Source organism: Phocoena phocoena, chromosome 13 (assembly GCF_963924675.1).
Source record: "Phocoena phocoena chromosome 13, mPhoPho1.1, whole genome shotgun sequence".
NCBI classification, from domain to species: domain Eukaryota; kingdom Metazoa; phylum Chordata; class Mammalia; order Artiodactyla; family Phocoenidae; genus Phocoena; species Phocoena phocoena.
The window spans coordinates 40,481,011-40,498,767 of record NC_089231.1 but is presented as its reverse complement, the minus strand read 5'-3'; the positions used below and the strand labels follow the sequence as shown (position 1 = coordinate 40,498,767).

General features: G+C 40.9%; 1 protein-coding gene across 1 annotated transcript; it reads right to left on the bottom strand.

Moving 5' to 3' along the window:
• Positions 1–894: 894 nt before the first annotated feature.
• Positions 895–6,781, bottom strand: ZNF24 (zinc finger protein 24). The gene is made up of 4 exons (XM_065890346.1): positions 6,688–6,781; positions 4,296–4,798; positions 3,903–4,050; positions 895–1,844 (listed from the first exon to the last, which is right to left on the bottom strand). Exons 2-4 carry the CDS (start codon positions 4,713–4,715, stop codon positions 1,306–1,308), a joined length of 1,107 nt encoding a protein of 368 aa, XP_065746418.1. The 5' UTR covers positions 4,716–4,798; positions 6,688–6,781; the 3' UTR covers positions 895–1,305.
• Between the last annotated feature and the right edge of the window lie 10,976 nt (positions 6,782–17,757).

The window sequence follows — 17,757 nt, the reverse complement described above, 5'->3', positions numbered from 1 at the left end:
CCCACAAACCTCCAAACTGTGATAGTTATCTCGGACTCACCTCTGAAGATTGCTGAAGAGCTGGCTAGCTCTTTGAGCTGAGTCTTCCTTTACCCAAATACAACACCCTGGTAAGACAACTATGGCTCTAGGAATCTGAGGTGGGGGAAGAGGCTAACTCACATGCAACAGCTTTGTACCAACCCCCAAAGATTTACAGTGGAAGAAATACCTACCTAATTATGGCAGGGTTACAGTACCTAGCACAGTGCCTTGTCGGTAGAAAATTTAATAAATGCACGGCTGCTTTGTTAGCCTGGTGTTCAATCCTTTTGTACCAAAGGAGTAAAATCGCAAACCTGATACTCATTGCCCACCTGTCATGGATTTTTCTGTCCTTAAAAATGAAGGAAAAATAATAATGACTTAGATCTTCAAGTCTTTTGTTTTCTAAAAGCCAAGACAGACCATCACTCTTGTTTACATTTGCCCTTCAACACTGCCATTCACTACAAATCTTTTCCTAGTGTTATAATTTCTACCTTCATAGTTTTGTAACTGTTTATTGTTTAGACTGTCCACTTTCTAATGATACATGAGAGGACATCATTTTCATTAGTGGGATGCTTCCCAATTACAGGTAAGATGAGCTATTTTTGAGTTTTCCTGCAGGCAGGAAACTAACTACACCTAGATAAATTCTTGATATACTTCAATTCTTGGATCGAAGTATTTGTCAATCTTCCCCAATCTAGGTGTCCCATTCACTTTTTGATGTTTCATCACCATCACTTCTTATCTGAGTTTTAAGGCTCATTTCACTTTGAGGTTTTTGGTCATCCTTTATCTTCTATTTTCTGAAATGCATATTCAAATTAGGTAAAAGAAAACTGGTAAATTTGGAAAAAATGGTTTCAGTTTTCAGATTTTACAATTCCTACATTGCTTTTCAATGTAGAAAGGAATGTATCCTTGTAAAGAACATTTCAATGATCAACACAAATAACATATCTGTCTAAGAAGGAAAAGTTTTAACAAAGGGACAAAGAATCAGGTAGTTTATCGTTTGGAAAAATAATAAGAATATAAACATCACATGGAAGATTTAGGCATTAACACCTGAATTAAGTTTAAAATTTCAGTTTCTAGGCAGGTATGACACCATTTCTTTCAAGATAAGATAATAATAGTGGGTGAAAATTTTCTACATTTCCCAGTGGATTTTCTAAGTCTATAGGAAAACTATTATGTATCATTTCATGTTTTTAATTTTGTCTTCATTTCAGAAGAAAAAGACCTGAGTGCTGATTTTTTTTTTTTCATTTCTTAAACTTTCACAACATTGAGAAGTTTCTCTGCATTGTGTCTTCGTTGATGTCTAAAAAGATTTGAGCTTTGACTATAGGATTTCCCACACTGAACGCATTCATAAGGTTTCTCCCCAGTATGGATTCTCTGATGATTAATAAGCCCAGAATTCTGGCTAAAGGCTTTTCCACATTCGAGACATTTGTAAGGTTTTTCTCCAGTATGGACTCTCTGGTGTTGCACAAGGATAGAACTCCTGCTGAATGCTTTCCCACACTCAACACATCCATAGGGTTTCTCCCCACTGTGGATTCTTTGATGAAGAATAAGGGCTGAGCCCTGACTGAAGTGTTTTCCACATTCATCGCATATATGTTGTTTCTTTCGGGAGGGATTTCTCTTTCTTTCAAACCTGCCCTTGGGAAAACAGGTTTCTCCATATTTAAAAATTTGAGGAACACCTATATTGAGAGTGCCAGGAACTTCATGAGATTCTACTGCTGAAGGAATCTCCTGCTTTGGAGCTAGCGCTCCATTTTCAGTCCTAGCATCATCATCTGAAATAAACAGAAAATGTAAATATCACTCATTTCCTATTCTGAGAGGAAAGAAACTTGAAGAAAAATTTTTTTAAAAAATGAACTAAAAGTAAATAGCTTGCATATGTCTATAAACAGCACTATGAAAACAGATGATAAGGTTACCTACTCTCAAAAAAGAAAAAAAATGAAATGGCTGATTATGAGGTTAATGAAGTGAGAGCATGGGAACATGAGAAATTAAAAGGTTGTATCCTAATAAAGTGGTAACATAAGGGAGTGGGTTATACAGTAGTAGTCAAAAACCAAAGGGCAGAAAAATGGCAGATTTTTTAGAGAGTCTAAGTTTGTTAGAGACAGTCAAAGTGATGCAGCTAGGTCTGGAGAAAAATAAAATAAAATTGGCCATTAGAAATCATTTCAATATTCTTTTGCTTTGAAAAAGGGAGAAATTATATCAAAATACAATGTGTAAATAACCATCAATCTGTCAGAAAGTGACTATTTCTAAAATGAGCAGGACAAGGCAGGTCACAGCCAAGATCAGACTAAAAGGAGAATATAGGAGTCCTGACAAAAAGCTGAAGGTAAGCCGAGAGTGTCCTGTGTTAACTTGGGACATGACACTTACAAATTCAATGCACCTTTAATAATGCACCTTTAATAAGTGAAAGTTTTCCTTTAAAAGCAGCCTCATGTATTTGGTATTTGTCATGGTTTTTAGATGAGTTGTTACTTCCAGGCCTCAGTTAGATGTGTTCAGTGAAAGAACGGCCCAAATTACCAACATGAGGTACCATGACCCACCTGTAGGCAGGCAGTGATTATGAGCGAGTCCTGAAACTTCAAGCCTTAAAGAATAAACACAGTTACTAAAGGGTGAACAGAACTGCTCAAAAAAGTTATAAACAGTGAGCAAATCTGTAACAAATGATTAAGAAAGGGATAATCAGAAAAAAGGCGGACAAAGAGATGCTGAAGAGTTAGAGGGGATCAGTGAGGTCTGGAGACTTGAAGAACAGAGGAGTGTGAAGGTGACAAATGGCACACAAAGAATTGAGCTCCCAAGTGTGGTAGAGACCAGACTGCTAAAATGAGGCTACTTAAAAAGAGGCGAGAATTATCCTAAAGTTCAGGCAGGGGAGAAGTTCCCAGGAAGATACCACCTCCAACAACCAAAGACAGTGGTTCTCAAACTTTATTGCACTAAAGAATGCCCCATAATTCAGAGGGGAAGCCTGCTCAGAGCTCTTTACACTAGCATTACCTCCAACTACCTCAAGGAATGATTCCCAAAGCAGTCTCAAACAAAATTTCATTTTAATTCATAAAAATATGAAAAAGAAATATAGCGGTTTTAGGAATATACGGGGTTGTATCAAAATAAGTAAGTATGTGGCATTAACTGCCAAGATACTGGGAAAGAACAGCCTTAGTGAATTATGAGCTTTCTACTTAATTTTTCTATACTTATATTTATTATAGCTAGGGGCCATATTTTTGCCTAAATACTTAGAAAAGGTGAAGAATTTTCTCTAAATATCATTTCTACAAAAGAAGCTTCTTAGGAAACAAAAATGACTTTAGGTAGGATGTTTGAAGGAAAAAACACATACAAAAAGCTAAAAATTCAGAAAAGGCTTCAGTAATAAACTATAAACAAAAAAACTAGATTTGAAGAGGTATCAGGTAAGCTTATTGTACCAGGAACACTAGGCAAGAGACTAAAAGGATGTGAAACAGATGGCAAATAAGCAATATGGCAAGTGAAACAGAGCGACCCAGTCTACAGGTGGGTGCTGGCTCAGAGTAAGGCAAATGCCAGCCTGAAATGGATAGGCCTTCAAAGAAAGAAGTAAAAGAGAAGAAAAGGCTGATGATGTTAATGTTGAGGAATAAAAGACCTGAGGTTAGCAAACCAACTGTTATTAGAAAAGACACACCCTACAGTGTGTCTATGTCTAAGCAATCAAGTTAAGGTGATTATCCGCCCCCCCCCACAGTAAAAATAAGCAAAGAGTTCCGGACAAAAGGTCCACACCCTCTTTCATCCTCCTGCCCACATGGGGTCCTCACCACAGTGCCTTAGGGAATGGAGCTCCCAGGATGCCCACTTGAGCTGGTTTTCCACTGCATCGAGCTCAGAACTTGGTAATCCCTGAGCTTCTTCTTGAGATACCATCTCCTCTACTAACACTTCCCGTTTTCGTCGTCGAAGAGAAACCTGGAAATGAAAGGGTTTGGTTCAGTTGAGAATGAACGTGATGAGAATCAAACCTAAACGCACACAAAAGAAACCATACAAAACATATGCTGCAGAGGCCTAGATGGCAAACAAGCATAGATAATGGGGGGTGGGGGGAGCGACACAGAAACATAATTTTAACTTAGTTGAGTGGAATTAATTCAGCAGCGCGTCTACTGCCATGCCAATGCTCCTGACCCAGGAACGTGACGCAGCAGGCTTACCGGCTGTCCAGGGTCGTCCAGTTCACTCTCTAAATCCTCCAGCACCGTCACTGCCTCCTCTCCATTCTCTGGATGATGCTCTCGAACCCAAGTCTGTAGCTCCTTGGGTAGGATGGCAACAAACTGCTCCAGTACTACCAGCTCCAAGATTTGTTCTTTTGTGTGTGTCTCTGGCCTGAGCCATAGACGGCAAAGTTCCCGAAGCTGGCTCACAGCTTCACGGGGCCCAGGTGAATCCTGGTATCCAAACTGCCTGAATCGCTGCCGGAAAACCTCCGGGTCAGGGAGATGGTTCCAGGGGATACTTGACCCCTCTTCGCCATCAGGATCCTCCTCCAACTTCACTCTCAGAATTTTTTCCTCTTCATCTGGAGTTGGGATGATAAGTATTGAATCCTCTTCCACTGACTGTGCAGACATCCTGATTTATAATACTTCAAGAAAAGACAATCAAGGTAGGATACAGGCCTCAGGGAAATACCCCGTTTTCTTCACAGGCACTCCTGAGGCACAAGAAATGAAAAATATATTAATGACCAAATATTCTAAGAATTTGGACACATACCGATTAAAGGAAATAAAAATGTATTCTTTTACTAGGTTAAAAATTCCAATCAATAACCTAAACCAGAAGTTGGCAAACTACAGCTCACGACCACATCTAGCCTGGTGCCCACTTTTGTACCGTGCTTGTACTAAGTAGAGTTTTCACATTTTGACATGGTTGAAAGAAATCAAAAGAACACTTCATGACATGTGAAAATGATACGAAATTAAGTTGTCTCCATAAATTTTATTTATTTGTTCACGCTACAATAGCAGAATTGAGTAGTTGCAATAGACACTATAGGGCATGAAAAACCTAGTATTTACTCTGGCCCTTTAGAGAAAAAGTTTGCCTATCTGTGACCTACAAAACCTATTTCAACAATCAAAAGAATCCAAGTAAGCACCAGACCACTTCAGTGTTATTTAAATGCATCTGACCCTTGAACACATTATTTGCAATTCATAACTGATGTTCCCTGACACACTTAGGTCACCTCAAAAGCAGGGACTGCTTTTTCATTATCCGCTTAAAAAATTTCTTTTGACAAATGTTTTTTAAGGGCTAAGAAATATTTTCAAAATGTTTAAGAACTCCCTGGAGTTAAAATATACGTGAAAAAAACATTCACTTGCTCAGTAACAGATACATAATGTTGATAAAAATTAACCACTTATGTGCCATAAAACTTAAGTATTATTCAGTCACCCACCGCGCCGTAAGTACCTTTACATTTGTAATGACAGGCATTAATCACAGTAAAATTCTTCGAAGAAAAGGCACTCTCATAACACCGTAACTTCGTGCAGTGGTGCAGACTCTTGTCCTTACACTGGGTGACTCACAGGCTCCCTGGCTTCTACCTTCAGGGAAACCTTGTACTATTTCTGATCCTTTCCTTAGTATTTGCACAGTCATGCCCATGCCATTGTTTACAATACCCATTAGGAATGGAGCCATGCAGCTACTCAATGTACCTATTCAGGACCCGGAATGTGAAAGCCAGTAATTTCCAAACAACTTCCCGTAACCCCATGAGACTAGGAATCGGAAAAGATCTTATCAGGTAATATACATACAGGTGTAATTAAATACTCTGGAGTGTGGCGGCCTTACAAACACGTAGGTTTGGCCTACAGATTCGTTTGTTCCTATTCCAAGACCCTACCTTATCGACGGTTCAAACAGCCTACAGAAAATAAATTTCTCTTCCTTTTAAGTTCTCATAGAGCACCCTGCCCGTGGGACGTGAGGAGGTGAGGGGAGAGCAGCCTCGCTGTCCCGACGATGCGTGGGCGGGGAGCCCAGTTCCAAGTAACTCACTCCTGCAGACTGCCGCTGCGAACCCCGCCCCCACCGCAGCGATTCCAGCCTTCTTCCCCGCACTCGCGGCGGCGGCTTTCGTTAGACCAAAAGCCACTCTGCCACAACAGCGTCGAAGCCACGGTACTTCCGCCCGCGGCCGGCTGAACTACAAGTCCCGGCAGGCCCCGCGCGAGGTCCGCCCACCCCCACCTCCGCCCGAAAAGAATCCCAGAACTCTCCGCGAGATGCCAGGGCCTCGAAATAGAACAAAACCGGCCGATGGGGGAGGGGAAGGCAAGGGTCGCGGAGGACACAAGGGATGGAGGAGTCTCCGAAGGTGCTGAAAGCCGAATCTGGCTTTCCGTCTACCCCTCGCCGTCCCCCAACTGCTGGGCACGGAGACCGCGGCCTGCCCCCCCCGCGCCTCCCGGGAAGCCGAGAAAGGTCCCCGCCAGGCTTCTTCGCTGACTCTTGCCAAAGCAGTCCGCAGCCCGTAGCCCAGAGTCCCCCTCACGCACTTCCCCCCACACTCGCGCAAACCTCGGGCTCGGGAACCGCAGCCGCTTCGCTGTGCACGGCGGACGCACAAACGCCACTCACGAGCGGTTTCCCAGCAGCCCCCGGCGCAGACTGCTTCCGGTCTGCGGGCCCCAGGAGGCGGGGGGAGGCGAAGCACCGCGTTACCATGGAGATGCGCTCCGGGCGGGGGGAAGGGCTGTCCGACGACAATGACTTCTTTGAGGCTACGCTTGGCCTCGCGCCTCTTTTCTCCGGATAGCCCAGCCTTCTGTGTTCCGCTTAGAAGACAAGGAAAAGAAAGAATTCAGCCACTAAGATAGTCTTACGGTTTCATAAGCCTTTTCACATGCATTATCTCATGTGATCCTCACAGTAATCCTCTGACAGAAGTAACAAAAGCTAATATTTATGAATGCTAACTACATCGTACCAGGCACAGTCACCATGCTTCACATGTATTGTAATTTAATTTTCACAACAACCCTAAGATGGTAAGAACTTTTATTATCCCCATTTCACAGCTGAGATAATCGCGGCACAAGTAAATAGCTTGCCCAGAGCTCATAACTAGTAAGTGGGAAGCAAGATTTAAAACCAAGGCATGACTCTAACCTTTGCCTCCCACTTGCTGTGCTATAGAGCTTTAGTATGACCAATTTGTGTGTCAGGGAAACAAAATGAGACTCTTAACCAAGAGCTTTGGCAATGATCGCACATTGAATTTGCAGAATGCGTGGTCACCTTCTGACTTCAGGCTTGACATTTTATACTACAAAACAGCTACCAAAGTGATCGTTTAAAAACATAAATCAGATCATTTCATCCCCTATTTAAAGGCCTTCAGTGGATCCCTACTGCCTTAATTATGACATAAAAACTCCTGACGTTTGTCTGTAAGGCCTCCTGTAATCTGTTCCTTGCCCCCAATCCCATCTCCACCCCACCCTACTCCACAGCTCTTAGGCTCATTGTAACCCAGGATCCTCAGCCTCCCTGACCACCTTTCCTCCCAGAAGCCTCCCCACTCTCAAGCACTGGGTAGAAGTGAGCCCACTTATTCATTTCTCTGGTTTTTGTTTTCTTTTGTTTTTCTCCATAAGTCCCCTAAGGGCAGGGACCTTGCCTGTCTTGTTCACCACAGTATCCCCACCTAGTAGTCCCAGGATGCTGACTGCCTAGTACATAGAGAACCCAATAAATATTTATTGAATAAATGAATGAAGCATGGGCTGCTCAGATTGCTGCCTTTGCCAGATCACATGTCAGGCCTCAGAAACCACACAAAAGAGCCCTGTTGTTTAAGTTCTGTGTTAGAAGTGCAGGTCCAGCCTTCCAGAAGCATTCCAAGTTCCTCAGGCTTCAGCTTTCTGCCTCCTTCAGGAAAGTGTCCTTTGCAAAGAGCCCTCAAGTCTCTGCTGGATTCATGAATGAGAGAGCAAGTGAGTTAGAAGCTGATGGTATAGCATTACTCTACTCTCTGACTAGAGCTTTGCCTCCCCAGAACCCCTGCGACTTCTAATGCCTCTTCTCTCTTCATTTAGGAGGTTTCCGAAATCCAGACTTTTTTCTTTCCTGCTTGCCTACTGCCACCAACCTACCTGGCTGCTCTTCCCAACCTTTCTCTCTTCTGTGACTCTAAAAGCTAGCTCAGGGCTTCCCTGGTGGCGCAGTGGTTGAGAGTCCGCCTGCCAATGCAGGGGACACGGGTTCGTGCCCCGGTCCGGGAAGATCCCACATGCCGCGGAGCGGCTGGGCCCGTGAGCCGTGGCCGCTGAGCCTGCGTGTCCAGAGCCTGTGCTCCGCAACGGGAGAGGCCACAACAGTGAAAGGCCCGCATACCGCAAAAAAAAAAAAAAAAAAAAAAAAAAAAAAGCTAGCTCAAGCTAGCTCAAAAAATTTTTGTTTTTTGTTTTGCTTTAAGAGTTCTTTTTTCTACATCTAATTAATGTTGGAAAACTAAAAGGATACACATCAAACAGAAATACTTGGGGAGATTAAAAATGTTGCAAAATTTTACAAAACCCTTTGCCTGGGATTCGTTTTATCATTCCTAATTCTGAGAGAATAAATGGTAACCACGATGAAGTTTTCCTCTCTAATTTACTCGTTTGAGGGCAGGGACTACCAACCCTGGTTTTGAAACACCATCCTTCTGAGCCCCACTATGTGAGCTCTTTCCTGAATGGTGGACCCTGTTGCTATCTTAAAGATCTAGTCTTAAAGATCTAGGACTTCCCTGGTGGCGCAGTGGTTAAGAATCCGCCTGCCAATGCAGGGGACACGGGTTCAAGCCCTGGTTTAGGAAGATCCCACAGGCCACAGAGCAACTGAGCCCGTGCACCACGACTACTGAGCCTGTGCTCCAGAGCCCTAGGGCCACAACTACTGAAGCCCGCGCACCTAGAGCCCGTGTGACGACCTTGCACATAGCTACAGAGGCCACAGAGACGAGGCTTGTGCTGCAGCTGACCTGAGTCTTGGCAGAACACCTTGTGATCCCCCTGGCACATGAGAGGCTCATGAGGAGCTGCTATAGGCCATTTGCCACTCAGCTCCCTGTCCTCCCAGGAGGCTGTCAGGGAAGTTTCTCCAGGCTTCCCAGGTTGTGATGAGGCTTTCTGCCTCACCAGCCTAGAGTACAGATGCAGATTATACACAGGTTTAGACATGCAGTGTGGCATTAGCCCCTCAGCAACAAGGGGTCCCACATCTCAGGTTGCAGTCACCCAACTGTTGTTTTGGTGTCATCCTTTTGGTGTGTGAGACAAAAGCTCATGGGGAGCTGAAACCTTTGGCTACTCTTGCTTTGTCTCTGTCAGTAATAATCTGTCTAAATCTAAAAACGGCTTGTTGTTTCTTTACCAGCCAAATCTTTTAACCTTGCCTTGAAAGCATCTCATCCATTAATTAATGGTAAAAATTAAATGCAAACAAACAAACAAAAGCAGACAGATGCTACCTGGCTGAGTTCCAGAGACCTAGAAATGATTAAAATGAAGTCATGATTCCCTCTTTTAACATTACCGTCTCGTTCAGGAGACAGACATAGAAAACAAGGAGATAGACATAGAAAACAAGTATTTACAAGACAATGTAGAAGTGCTACAGTAAAAGCGCTTAAGAATACCAGCAGGAAAAAAAAAAAAAAGAAAAGAATACCAGCAGGGGCACCTAAATGAATTAGTATGCTGAAGAGGAACGGAGGCACCCCGAGAGGGAGGAAGTGGAGTAAGAAAAGTTTTCACGCTGAACAAAAACACAGACCTTCAGATTTGGTGTTACCATATTTCATCCAAAAATTATCTTTTCTGGGATTTTCTCTAACAATTATTTTGGAGCTCTCATACCTTCTCCTCAGCTCAAAAGTATCTCCCTCTGGGCACTTAAAATACACTGGTTAAATATTCCATTTTAGCTAATAAATGCACTGCATGAGGAATCTTTTCATTGCAAGTGACTAAAAAGGTAACTGTGGCAGGCACTGTTAGTTTCCTACATAAAGCACTCCCCCTTACTTCTAATACACCCCTCATTTTTTTGATTTTGGGGGCCCAACACTGTGCCCAGCCCATAGATAATAAGTTGTGATTGAGCTAAGCCATCCATGACTTCTCTGTTTCTCTTTGCCATGTATTCACTTTGCCTTCCTAATGGCTAGGAATGGCCAAATGATTCTGTTCTGGTCAATGAGATGTAAGGGGCAGGAGTTTGTGTATTTCAAGAAATTTATCTAATTCATGTAAGTTGTCAGATGTATTAGCATAAAGTTGTTCATAATATTTCCTTACTATCCTGTCTACAGGATCAGTAGTGATGTCCCCTTTTTCATTCCTGAAATTGATACTCTTGTTTCTTTTTCAGTTTTGCTTGAAGTTTATCAATTTTATTAATCTTTCAAAGTAACAACTTTTGGGTTCATTTATTTGCTCTATTACTTTTGTTTTCTACTTCATGGAGTTCTGCTCCTTTTAAAAGAAATTAATATACAGTAAAATTAGTTCTGTTTTAGCAGATAGCTCCAGGAGTTTTAAAACATGTACAGATTGTAAAACTACCACCAAAATCACGATACAGGATCGTTCTATCATTCCACAAAACTCCCTCAAGATGTACTCACAACTTTCCTACTCCCTAACCCATGGCAACCACTGATTTATAATCCATCAATGACTTTTACACGATGTAATACAAGTGGAATCATAAAGTATTTAACCTTTTACATAACCTTCACTAAACATACTACCTTTGAGATTCATCTATGTTGTTGCATGTCTCAATAGTGCATTTCATTTGATCGCTGAGTAGTATTTTACTGTAGATATCAGTTTGTTTATCCATTCATCCACTGAAGGACTTTTGGGTTGATTCCAGATTTGGGCGATTTTGAATAGAGCTACTATAAATACTAATGGACATGCTTTTGTGTGACCATAAGTTTTTATCTCTCTAGAGTAAATATCTAGAAGTGGAATTGCTGGGTCATGTAGTATTATGGACTGAATATTTGTGCCCGCCTCCCAAACTCACACGTTGAAGCCTTAACCCACAGTGTGATGGTATTTGAAGATGGGCCCTTTGGGAGGTAATTAGGTTAGATACGGTCATGAGAGTGGGGCCTCCACGATGGGATTAGTTCCCTTATAAAAAGAGATGTAGAGAGTTTGCTTCCTCTCTCTCTCCACCATGTGAAGACAAGGCAAGAAGATGGCCATCTGCAAGACAGGAAGAGAGCCCTCACCTGGGAACCAAATCAGCTGGCACCTTGACCTTGGATTTCCCAACCTCAAGAACTGTAAGAACTAAACTCCTGTTATTTAAGCCACCCAGTTTATAGTATTTTGTTATAGCAGCTGGAGCTAATATATATGATTTTTGCTTTTTTTAGTTTGAATAAGTTGAATTTTAAAAAGTGAAAAAAAGAAAGAAATATTGAGCCAAAATCAATATTTGGTACATAGAGTATGAATCTGGAAAAGCACTATTAAAAATTATATCTATCTCTATATTCTTTTAATAGTGTGTTTCACAGAGAAAAATGTTTAATTTTGATGAACTCCAATTTATCCATTTTAAAATTTTATGGCTAGTCCTTTTGGTGCCATAGCTAAGAATTCCTAACACCAGGACCTGAAGATTCTCTCATGTTTTCTTCTAAAAGTTTTATATTTTTACATTTAATAATAGATGTACGATTTATATTACATTAATTTTTATATAAGGTATGAATTATAGGTTGAAAGTTTGTGTATATGTCTGTTTCCATATAGATGTCCAGTTGTTCTATTTGATAAAAAGGTTTTGTTTTTATTGCATTGCATTTCCATCTTTTTTTTTAAATTTATTTTTGGCTGCATTGGGTTTTCGTTGCTGTGCGTGGGCTTTCTCTAGTTGCAGCGAGGAGGGGCTACTCTTCATTGCAGTGCTCAGGCTTCTCATTGTGGTGGCTTCTCTTGTTGTGGAGCACGGGCTCCAGGCATGCAGGCTTCAGTAGTTGTGGCACACGGGCTCAGTAGTTTTGGCTCGAGGGCTCTAGAAGGGAGGCTCAGTAGTTGTGGCGCACGGGCTCAGTTGCTCCATGGCATATGGAATCTTCCCGGACCAGGGCTTGAACCCGTGTCCCCTGCATTGGCACATGGATTCTTAACCACTGCACCACCAAGGAAGCCCTCCATCTTTATAAAAAAAAAAAATCAGTTAGCCATATTTGTGTGGATCTTTTTCTGAACTCTCTAATATGTTACATTGATCTCTGTGTTTATCTCAATACCACATCTTTGATTACTATAGCTTTATAATAATTGCTTAAAATCTGGTAGTGTGAGTCCTCCAACTTTGTTTTTCTTTTCAAAATTATTTTAGGTATATATATATATATATATATATTTAGCATTCCATAAAACTTTTAGAATTAGCTTGCCTATATCTACACAAAATATCCTACTGAATTCTGTCAGAATTGCTTTAAATCTATAGATCAATTTTATGGACGACTGGCATGTTAATCATATTGAGTCTATCAATCCATGCATACACATTATATCTCTCCATTTAAATTTTCTTTGATTTTATTCATCAGCATTTTGTATATTTCAGTGTGTAGATCCTGCCCATGTTTTATTCAATTTATTTCTGAGCATTAACTGATTTTTGGAGCTATTTAAAATGATATTTTAAAATATCCAGTTATTCACAGCTGTATTTATAAATATAATTGATTTTTGTGTATTGACTTCTATCCTAGAACCTTGATAAATTCCTGTATTAGTCAAGGTTCGCCGGAGAAACAGAACCAACAGGATATATATCCATATATCTGTATCTATCTATCTAAGATATGTTCTAGAAGTTGCCTTACAGTTATGAAGGCTAAGAAGTTCCACAATCTTCTATCTGTAAACTGGGGAATCCGGAAAGTTGGAGATGTAATTCATTCTGGCTGATGTCTGAGAGGCAGGAAAAAATGGATGTCTCAGTTCAAGCAGAGAGAGCAAATATGCCCATCCTTTGCCTTTTCAGGTCCTCAAGAGATTGGATGATGCTCACCCATATTGGTGAAGGCGAACTTCTTCTTTATTTTTTATTTTATTGAAGTGTAGTTGACTTACAATGTTGGGTTAATTTCTGTTGTACAGCAAAGTGATTCAATTACATAAGTACATTCTTTTTCATATTCTTTTCCATTATGGTTTATCACAGGATTTTGAATATTTCCCTGTGCTGTACAGGAGGACCTTGTTTTTTATCCATTCCATATATAATAGTTTGCCTCTGCTAATCCCAAACTCCCAATACAAGGGTGAACTTCTTTACTTAATCTACTGATTCAAATGCTAATCTCTTCTGGAAATACCTTCACAGGAACACCCAGAAATAAGGTTTTACCAGGTATCTGGGCATCCCTTAGCTCAATCAAGCTGACACATAAAATTAACCATCATAACTCCATCATTAGCATTTTGAAGATATTTTATAGAGTCAGTGAAATTTTCTATGGAGATAATCATGTTATCTGTGAATAGGGAAAATTTATTTAATTTCCAATCTGTATTATTTTGATTTCTTTTTCTTTGCCTTATTGTACTGTCTAGGACTTCCAATTCAATACTGAGTAGGAGAGGAGAGAGTAGATATCTCTTAGGGGAAAAAGTATTCAGTCTTTCACAATTAAGTATGATCTTAATTCTAGAGGTTTTTGTTTGTTTGTTTTGGTTTTTTTGCTTTATGTAAGACTTTTTTGGAGCAGTTTTAGGTTTACAACAAAATTGAGAAGAAGACATCCCCTGCCCCTACACATTCATAGCCTCTCTCATTATCAACATCACTCACCAGAATGGTATATATATATATATATATATATATATATATATTTTTTTTTTTTTTTTTAAACCAAGGATGAACCTACATTGACACATCATAATCTCCCAAAGTCCATAGTCTACCTTAGGGTTCACGCTTGGTGTTGTACATTCTATGGGTTTGGACAAATGTATAATGTCATATAACCATCCTTATAATATCATAAAGAGTATTTTCATTGCCCTGAAATCCTCTGTGCTCTGGCTATTCATCTCTCTACTCTCCCCCACCCCTGGCAACTTTTTACTGTCTCCATAGTTTTGCCTTTTCCAGAATGTCATACAGTTGGAATCATACTGTATATAGTCTTTTCAGGTTGGCTTCTTTCACTTAGTAATATGTATTTAACGTTTCTCCATGCCTTTTCATGTCTTGACAGCTCATCTCTTTTTTAGCCCTGAATAGTATTCCATTGTCTGGATATACTGCAATTATCTTTTCGAATTAATGTTTTCTTTTTTTTGGATACATACCCACAACTGGAATTGCCGGGTCATATGGTAGTTCTATTTTTCGTTTTTTGAGAAATCTCCATACTGTTTTCCACAGTGGCTGCACCAATTTGCACTCCCATCAATAGTGTACAAGGTTCCCCTTTTATCCACCTCCTGGCCAGCATTTGTTATTTGTGTTCTTTTTGATGATAGCCATTCTGACAGGTGTGAGGTGATATCTCATTGTGGTTTTAATTTGCATTTCCCTGATGATTAACGATATTGAGCATTTTTTCATGTGCCTGTTGGCCAACTGAACGTCCTCTTCGGGAAAATGTCTGTTCAGATCTTCTGCCCATTTTTAAAATGGGTTGTTTGTTTTTTTGAAGTTGGGTTGTATGAGTTGTTTATGTATTTTGGATATTTACCCCTTATCGGTCATATCATTTGCAAGAGAGTATGTTTAATTCTGTAAGAAACTACCAAACTGTCTTCCAATGTATCTGTACAATTTTGCATTCCCACCACCAATGAGTGAGAGTTCCTGTTGCTCCATATCCTCATCAGCATTTGGCATTGTTGGTGTTCCAGGTTTTGGCCATTCTAATAGGTTTGTAGTGAATTCTAGCTTTTTAATAGATGCCCTTTATGAGTTTGAGGAAGTTCCTATTTTTTCTTCTCAGTGGGTGGTGAATTTTGTCAAACACTTTCTGCATTAATTGATATGGCCATGTGGTGTTTTCTCTTTGCAACTACTAATCTGGTGTGTTTCTTTGATTTTGAATACTGAGTCAACCTTATAGTCCTGGGATAAACCCCACTTGGTCCAGGTGTTTTATTCTTTTTATACATTGCTGGATTCAGTTTGATAACATTTTGTTGAGGAATTTTGTGCCTGTGTTCCTTAAGGATTTTGGATTGTGGTTTTCTTTATTGTACTGTCTGGTTTTTTTTCTGTTTTTCAATCTTTTATTCTCTGTGTTGTTTAAATTGGATGATTTCTACTGATCTATAGCTATTTCCTCTGTCATCTACATTGTTCCATTAAGCTCATCAAGTGAATATTTTATTTTGGTTGTATTTTTCAGCACTAAAATTTCCGTTTGGGTCTTCTTTATACCTTCTATTTCTTTGCTGATGTTTCCTGTCTTTCCATTCATTCACCCTTACTTCCTAAGCAGGGTTATAATATCTGATTAAGGTCTTTTTCTGATAACTCTAAAATCTATGTCATCTAGGCCTTGATATAATTTGATTTTCTTTCTCTTTGCAAATTGAGATAGTCTGTTTCTTCCTATGCTTAACAATTTTGCATTGTATACTACACATTTTGAATATTATGTTATCAGATTCTGGGTATCATTTAAACCCTAAGTTGAAGGTTGACTTGTTTGTTTGTTTTAGCAAGGAGCTGCCCTTGTTAGGGTCAGGTAACGAGGTCTGATCTCCATTGTTTGGGCTTTCCAAAGTCAATTCAGTTTCCAAACATTTCTAGTCCTATGTGTATGCACTCAGTGGCCAGTCTGGATTCTGGGCGGTAGTCTGCCCTGTAGCTCAGTTCTCAATGCCTGTGCTCTGATGTTTAGGGTCAGATCCATGCATGCATAGTTTAGAGGTGAGTAGAGGAGTTCATACACTACTTGTGGGAATCACTCTTGATCTCTCTAGTCTCTGCAACAAATGCAACACCTTCTCACTCCTTGAGGCCTCCCTTACTAGTCTTCCAGCTAGAAAGCTGGGGTTTTATTTTCCTTGCTGTGATATTTACTCCTCTCAACTACATCTGCATCCTGGTCAAAGGAGTGATAGGACACCAAGAGAATAAAAGTAATGGGGATTGGCACCATGCTCTTGGGACCAAAGCTCCTCCGATCAGAGTGAAGGGTTCCCCTCTCTCTTAGTTTAAGGTGACTTCCCTGTGACCCCTGCCATTGCTGTGCTGCTGCTGCTGCCACTGCCACTGCCATAGGGAGAGAAGTTGAATGAAAAAAAAAAGATGCGGGATTTCCCCTATTTTCTGGACCCTTAGAAGCCCCTTTCCCATCCCTTGGGCCAGACACAGAACACTTCTCTTGGAGTTCTTCTCTTTGTGCACTTCAGGGTTTCAGGCTCCCTTTGAGTCCAGGCCAGGTGATACCAAAAGGGAAAAAGGGTAAATTCAGTGGAACTTGAAATTCTAGTCCTCTTCCCCAGTCTGCTTGCTATTATTTACATTGAGGAGTCCTCAGCATGAAAGTTCCATGCTTTCTGTCCAGGATTCTGTGGGAATCTCTCTTTAGAGAGAGACAGGTTGGAGTGTACTTACTCCATCTTGCCTAAAACCAGAGCCTCTATTTTTATTCTGATCATTTTCCCCCTTTGGCTTACTTTAGTTTTAAATTGCTCTTTTGTTTTTTCCCTGACTTCTCCTACTTTTTTTTTCTTTAATTAATTTATTTTTGGCTGCGTTGGGTCTTTGTTGCTGTGCACGGGCTTTCTCTAGTTGCGGTGAGCGGGGGCCACTCTTCATTGTGGTGTGCGGTCTTCTCACTGCAGTTGCCTCTCTTGTTGCAGAGCACGGGCTCCAGGCGTCAGGGCCTCAGTAGTTGTGGCTCGCGGGCTATAGAGCACAGACTCAGCAGTTGTGGCGCACGGGCCTATTTGCCTCTCGGCATGTGGGATCTTCCTGGACCAGGGATCGAACCTGTGTCTCCTGCATTGGCAGGCAGACTCCTAACCACTGTGCCATCAGGGAAGTCCCATTCCCTGGCTTCTTAAGGTAGATAATCAGATCACTGATTTTAAGTCTTTTGTCTCTTCTAATATAAGTATTTAAAGGAATGGTACCTCAGGAAAAAAAAAAAACTTGTTACCTCAGGGCTTCAGTCCTGCTTGTCTGTAGTACTCTTGGCTCCTTCCTCCACATGGGTCTGCTTCATCTTCCAGCTGTTGCAGCACTGCCTGCTGTCATAACCAGTCACAACAACATCTGGAGATAGAAAAGCATCATCTCTTCTTCATGTCTCTCTTTTGTTTTTTGACCGCGTTGCGCAGCATGTGGGATTTTGGTTCTCCAACCAGGGATTAAACCCTCGCCCCCTGCAGTGGAAGTGCAGAGCCTTAACCACTGGACTGCCAGCGAAGTCCCTATGTCTCTTTTTTAGAAGAAAGCAAACTTTTCCAGAAGCCATGCAGCAGGCTTCCCCTAATGTCTCATTGGTCCAAATTGAGTGATATGCCTGTTCCTAAATCAAAATTACTTGCAAGTGGAATAGGATTATCGTAATTGGCTTAGACTAATCATTTGGGGTTGAATGAATAT